General features: G+C 41.8%; 2 protein-coding genes across 5 annotated transcripts in view; one reads left to right on the plus strand and one right to left on the minus strand.

The window, feature by feature from the left end:
- tctn1 (tectonic family member 1) overlaps window positions 1–1797 on the plus strand; it is a 30368-nt gene extending 28571 nt beyond the window's left edge. For all 4 annotated transcript variants that reach the window (XM_015022409.1, XM_015022411.1, XM_015022412.1 and 1 more), the window contains 4 exons: window positions 90–227; window positions 315–468; window positions 1182–1313; window positions 1534–1797. In XM_015022409.1, coding sequence (XP_014877895.1) covers window positions 90–227; window positions 315–468; window positions 1182–1313; window positions 1534–1680 — 571 coding nt within the window. In that variant the 3' untranslated portion in view covers window positions 1681–1797. The remainder of the gene's footprint in view (window positions 1–89; window positions 228–314; window positions 469–1181; window positions 1314–1533) is intronic.
- hvcn1 (hydrogen voltage-gated channel 1) lies at window positions 1773–6431 on the minus strand. Its single transcript, XM_015022414.1, has 6 exons — window positions 6242–6431; window positions 4556–4771; window positions 4089–4193; window positions 3771–4002; window positions 3560–3672; window positions 1773–2100 (listed from the first exon to the last, which is right to left on the minus strand). The coding sequence occupies exons 2-6, from the start codon at window positions 4727–4729 to the stop codon at window positions 2044–2046; spliced, it is 681 nt and encodes a 226-aa protein (XP_014877900.1). The 5' UTR covers window positions 4730–4771; window positions 6242–6431; the 3' UTR covers window positions 1773–2043.
- Between the last annotated feature and the right edge of the window lie 220 nt (window positions 6432–6651).

A 6651-nucleotide genomic window follows, 5' to 3' on the forward strand; every position in this document is an offset into this window, starting at 1 on the left:
CGGTCTTGATACGCTCTGGTCTTGGTCTTGTCTTGGTCTCGGGTTAGGTGGTCTTGAACACAACACTGATCCTTATCTATCCCCTCCACTGGCATCAGTAGAAGTATCAACCTCAGAGATACTCTGTCTCTGCTGCAGAGTACTGAAGACCAGGACTGTTTGAAGGGTCCTCACCAGCGCTCTCCTGTCCTGTTTGGTCAGGACTACATGTCAGGCTGCACACTAAGGCAAAGCATCCTGCTTAGCAAACTCATCTATTCCCACCAAGGTGTTCTCTTGTCACGTCTTACCCTACTGTCCTCTTGTTACTCCAGCCTGGAGGATATAACCAACTGCTCCCTCGTCTCCCAGTCGCTCTTGAATGTTCTGAGAGGACCAAATCCCCCACAATATGTGGCTTCCTTTGGAAACACCCTGTTAGAAAATGTTCTGGACTGGGTGCCAATCAAGAGCAACATGAATCCCACGGTGAGAACAGTTTGAAACGCGCATATTATGGTACAGATGTTCCAATAACCTGTGTAAAGATCACAAGGTGCAACACAAACTTAGAAGTCTTTTCCAGGGTTAGCTAACTAGCTCAGCTCAGTGGTAGAGGAGCTGAGCACCAGCGGCCCACCGTGCTTTTATTTTTAAAAATTTTCAAAGTTGACAGGAAATTTGACTATATACAAATTCCATACATTATTCACAATAATGTTATATGTATACGAGCAAGAAATGCACAAAGTATGTGATGTTTACACTGCAAAATGTAACACATAATTAACGTGTAATCAACGTGTAAGCTATGTGTAAACAGCATGTCCACAACACGTAAAATACATGTCTATGCCTTTGCCTTTTTGTGCCTTAACAAAAGGTGTATTTTCTGCATTGTTAATTACACATGACATTGTGAAGTCATCACATGTGAACAGTAAAGCATGTGAAACATCACATATTTTAATGGACCCTGTCTATCAGGGTCCATTAAAGTGTATGTTCAGGAAGCCTTTCACAGGCTCAGTGGAACGCGCTCCCACAGGTCAGCAGGTGAATCAGATGGCTCGTTGCCTCCTTTGCTGCTCCTCAGACTTTAGAAAGAGAAAGTGTCTGACTGACTGATTTTTGTATTTTATTTCGAGCCATGAAGCTGTTTGATACTTGATGGTGACACATTTTGTTTCTTTCATTTGCAGGAAGTGCAAAGTTGCCAAATCCCACTGGCACTTCATTTAGAAATAGAATGGACCAAGTACGGATCCCTGGTAAACCCCCAGGCTCAGATTGTGAGCATAAGAGAAATGATTGAAACCAACCAGAGCAGTTTGGTAAGACTCACCAATACTTCCAAAGGATGCCATAATGCAGTGAGGCACAGGTCTGAAGACCGCTGAAGATCTTCACCATAACATATTACAAATAGCCAAAAAGGAAAGTCAGCATTCAAAGAGACTGAGTGATACTAAGTGGATGCTTCCACTTTGTCTATAGGTTAATTATACCAGGAGGAAATAATTTGTCCTGAGTGTGTTTTGTCCTCTCCCACAGGCTCCACTGTCTGGTGGCAGCAGCATTGTACCAGTCAGAAGCTCAGTGGCCTTCATCCCTGTATCTGCAGCAGCTGTTCCTGGTTACCGAGCCGCACCCAGCATTAATGCCAAACTACCCTTTGACTTTTTCTTTCCTTTTGTCTGAACCATCCAGTATGAATGTGGCACTTCTCTCTACAAAAACTGGCAGTTATTGTGTAAATGCTGTTTATAAAAGTTTCTGTGTGACAATTTTGAAATAAAGTATTTTATTTTTACAATCAAATACAAAAATCAACTTATTTAAAGCTGCTTTTCACAAAACATAATACTTGATGGAATATAGATTTCTGCACAAGTTATCAGTCTGAAGTAGTCTGAACATATTTACAAGCCCATGAAACTCAACATCTTTGACTTTTAATTAATAAATAGACATTTAACAGAAATGTCCTGTAGGAGGCGTACTATTAAGTGAGACTGGTAAACGATCAGGTCTGTGAAGAATGTTACGACGGACTTCATAGTGTTAGAATCCGATGCCATGTTTCTTCAGCAGAGCCTGCAGCTTTTGGTTATCTTGTGCCTGTCATAGAAAACAAATGGTATGTTGTTAGAGCTTCCTCACTTCCTGAGGAAGCTACTGCCGTCTCTCTGTATTCAGCCCGGCCTCTCTCCTAGACAAATTTACACTTTTTAACTAACTGGGTTAGCACAAAAAAAACTCTTTAGGTAGTTGCTAACTTCAATTCTAATTATATCTGCCCCAGAAAACCTGCAACCCTTTAGCAACCAATTTAATCTTGACATTAAAAATTACATGTTCTATAATAATCTTAAAGATCGACTTTGAGCTTATATATTTTTCACTACAAGTCAGTGTCATTTTGTTCCCGAGTTTCTTCTTTGCAATAGAAAGTTCAAAGAAGTCACAGAAAAAGCTTTTATTTTCTCTGCTGTCATACAGAACTGCTGTGTAGACAGTCTTCACCCACTTCAGAATAAAATGTACAGTTTTATTGTCATTCACTTTATTGTTGAATGACAATAAAGTACCTATGTCGATATAAGAAAGAACAACTTTAAAGTTAGCAAAAGTGTTAAATGAAAAATTACCTCCACTATTAGCAGATTAGCGGAAGTGTTTCCCCCACTGTAAACTGAATGTGATTGCACCATATAACCAACTAGGATCATATTTGAATGTATTTAACAATCTGGAGATTAGCTTGTATGTTTCCGGAGGTAAATTTGATCTGTTTTACAACATGTTTTAAGATATTTGGTGTAATTAGCACTGTGTAAAAAAGCTGACTTGAACAGATCAAATGAGTTTAGAAAGCCTGGCTTCATACTTCTTAATAGAATGAACTAACATGACATACTGTCATCATTTGTTACAATATAGGATCACCACTAACTAATTATCTAAATGCCGCTTGGCTTATGGGTAAGTGGGTATTCACTTACCCAGTTTTGCTTCCTAAACCAGACATCATGAGATAAAGGAGCTGAACAATTAACACTATGAATATGGTGTCTGTTTTGGTTCCAACCCAGATTGTGTGTGTCTCCATTGTCAGTGTGTTCTTCACTATGTAGGTGTGAACATGGACCGGAACGCAGGCAGGCTGCACAATGATGTTATTTTGCACGTGTACCCTTGGGCTGCCAGTTTGTCCAAAGCGCCTCTTTATTTTTTGGTCGTCGTGGGTTGCCCAGTCCAATTGTAAGCACTCTTCCACCACAATTAATTAAAAAGTCTGACTTCAAGGTTTCACAATGAAATGATCAATTTACAGCTCAACATCTCACCAACTACAATGGTTTCATCCATGGAATACAACAAATGCAGTCTACTGCCAATCAAATTGGCTAAGTCCGGCCTGAGATGGTTACAAAAAACAGATTGGAGCCACGTAATCTCTGAAAGTGGACACGAATCTGGCCGCGGCTGACTGGTTGAAGAAGCAGTTAAAGCCACATCCATAGAGAAGAGGCATTTAAGATCTCCACACTGATCAGACTAAGGTTCAGAAGCTCACCAGCTCATCATTGCGCTTCTGTAGCTCTGTTGCTCTTTCAACGAGATGATCGTAGCTCTCCTTCAGCTTGTGGATCTTCTGGTCTGCACGAGTTTTCACCGACACCAAGATCCCTGCAGCCCATTCAAACATGGTCAGCTCTATTTTTAGAACACTCACTGTCCATCTATATACTGTGTATTAGGTAAATAGATATTGGAGTGTCACTGACCGTTGACAATTCTGGCTACCCTCCAAAGTCGCAGCAGGATGAGGAGACCCACTCCATCAAAGGCATCCTCATGGAAGATGAAGACGATATCCAGCACAAACGATACAACCACCACTAAAGCATCAAACACCTCAAACTTGTGATAGAAGAACTCAAGGCGAAACACAAACAGCTTTCCAGCTAGCTCCACCATGAAGAAGGTAAGAAGGGCCAGGCTGAGGTAGTGGAACACCTGCCAGACAAACACAGCAGTCACGGGGATATACAGTTTCCGAAAAGAAGCCTGGGGAAGTGTCTGGATGTGAAACCATGTGTCACCTCAGGAGCAAGATGACCGTGTTCCAGCTTAATGACAGACAGGTCTATTAGCAGCTCCGCCATGACAAAGAAGGCGTCCAGGATAACCAAACACACCACAGCGATCTACAAGCAAAGACAGCAGAGAGAAATGTTCTTCCATCGAACTACCAGGTTTGTACAGTTCATTGGCATGTTTTATATGATGAAGAGTGTGTATATATATAATCTCAACTTTGAGATGCATATATGCATCTCAATCTTCATGTTGTCCAGTAGAGGTAAGGTAAGGCAAGGTAAGATAATTTTATTTATATAGCACATTTTCAGCAACAAGGCAATTCAAAGTGCTTTACATGAGTTAAAAGGAAATACAAACAAAACAACAAACCAAAGGAAAAAAAAAGAGGAAAGGAAATCTAATCTAATATCCTAAAGTATGTAAACTAAGTGTGTGTTAGAAGCGTTGTGCAGCAGGTGGGGTCTACCTGGAAGCGATCTGAGGTGTAGAGCCTCTTCAGTGAAGCCCTGAAGGTGCGTTCTGCTGGGTACTGGCCGGTTGCTGGGCTCAGCTCCTCGCTGTCTACATGCAGCTCCTCTTCCACCCACTGGCCCGGCTGTACGTCGCCCACGGCCGTGAAATGCCTCAGGTACCGAGACATGGCAGCAGGCCACACACAAGATGACAACCCACCTCAGCTCTGCTGTAGGGGACAACAAAAGAAAGAAAATCTAATTAATTATTTTTATTTTAATATTTCAGAAACTCTTCAGATGATATTGAAATGTGCAGCTTACAGAGAGTTTCTCTGTAGGCTAAAAGCAAAAGAGTTTAAAACTGGTGATCTGTTCTGGTCCTTTTCACCTTATGAAAAGGACCAGAACACATTAGACAATCAGAGTTCAGTTCTCCTTTCCTTCAGATTGCAACATAAGATGAATCAACTTCACTATTTCACTCTGATGTTGAAAGGAAACAGAAGGAGCCTGTACAGCTCCAGAAAACAGCGTTTTCATTTCCATTGGCGTGCTACACGTTCTAGAATGTATTCTGGAAAACTGATGATGGCAGTGAATTGGAGCAGCTCTGATACATTAGCTCTGATTTGTTCTTTTAGGAGACTTTCCTTCAGAATATTCTTTGGTTGAAGTGTTGCTGTTCCCTCCCGTTCTGGATGCTCTCCACCCGGAAGGAGTTTGGCTCTCACTTTTTTACTTTTACAGTGTATCGCTTTTGTAATTGTTAGCAGCTAGTTCACATCTCAAAAGCTCAAATAGACTTCAAAAGGACATTTCATGGACGCAGAGCAGAACCAGAAACAGCATCACCGTCCACAACAACTTCCTGCAGACTGCAACATGAGATGAATAAACTTCACCATTTGGAGGTATTTTGATTATATGAGTTGCAACAACATGCAATTTCCCTTTGTGATGAATAACTTATTGATTTTAATCGAATGACTGATCCTGGGCCAGCCTCTCTTTCCATTTACCTATTACAGCTATTTTGTTCTTTCGGGCCTGAATTCACTGACAAACATTCTCTCAGGTGTAGCAAGTATGAGGCCAGAACCTTCTTCAGTCCAACATAAAGCAGCAGGAAGTGGGGTGGGCCTATTCAAAGCCCGGTGTGCCCTACCCCTATCAACTGCACTTACAAATATGCAACTGAAAACTAATTCATGACACTAATTAAAATCCACAACTAAGTCATGTACAGTCATATACAGAATATGTTACTTATTTCTGGTGTTTATATTTCCCACTTGTCATCACAGTCTCCCCCGCCCCAAACCCAAAGCTTTTTATTGGCGCCCTGGGCAGCAGCCACATGACCTGTACACTGAAGAGCTTTCAGTAAAGTTCATAAACATGTCTCTGCTGTTGGAAAAAAAACAACACAAAATTCCCAAGTAGTTTTACTTCTCAGTTAAAAGAATCTAAAACTCTGTCAGAAATCAAAGTTATTTCTAAAGCGGGTTTAAATGAGCAAAAAAACAAACAAACAAAAAAAAACAAAAAAACGCACAAACAGTTTCTCCTCCGCACTCCTCAAAGTACTGGAAACCTGCAGACGGATCGGCTTTGAGAGGATTGTTCCGCCCCACGATGTAGGGAGAGAAAAGCGGCCACATCTGGTAGCACTGAGGAAAAACGGGAAGACTTCTTACCTGATGTCTTTGCAGGAATCAGTTGTTGTTCCGCTGTCCGCGGCTGGTAGGAGGCTGCAACTCGTGATCAAAACAACCGTGTGGCTCTGATTCTGCAGAGCCAGCATTACTGACAGGAGCAGCGACCAGCGGCGTCTCAGTGGAGCGGAACTGTGTCTGTGAAGGACCGAGGAGGAGGAGGGGGAGGAGGAGGAGGAGGAGGAGGAGGAGGAAAAGGAGAAGGAAGACTTCTGGGCAGGACTCTGCTGCTCCTGTCACACTGTCATCCGGTATTGTGCTCTGCTATGTTTATGTGGTCCTCTGGATTCTGTGGCAACATCAACAGAACCTCCGAGATAACAGCTGTGTGCTGTTAGGAAAATAAATTTAAAATATGCTAATTTTTAAACTTAACTATATGTAGTTGGGGA

The sequence above is a fragment of the Poecilia latipinna genome, unplaced genomic scaffold, assembly GCF_001443285.1.
Source record: "Poecilia latipinna isolate Pla-1442-1.1 unplaced genomic scaffold, P_latipinna-1.0 Scaffold3000, whole genome shotgun sequence".
Taxonomy (NCBI): Eukaryota; Metazoa; Chordata; class Actinopteri; order Cyprinodontiformes; family Poeciliidae; genus Poecilia; species Poecilia latipinna.

Bases quoted from the DNA above. Each gene is read 5' to 3' on its own strand.
- hvcn1 (XM_015022414.1), bottom strand. From the start codon at position 4,729: ATGTCTCGGTACCTGAGGCATTTCACGGCCGTGGGCGACGTACAGCCG. The intron at 4,003-4,088 runs GTGACACATGGT...TTTGTCTGGCAG, and splicing joins ACGGTCATCTTGCTCCTGAG to GTGTTCCACTACCTCAGCCT. The intron at 3,673-3,770 runs GTCAGTGACACT...AATGGGCTGCAG, and splicing joins GGTAGCCAGAATTGTCAACG to GGATCTTGGTGTCGGTGAAA.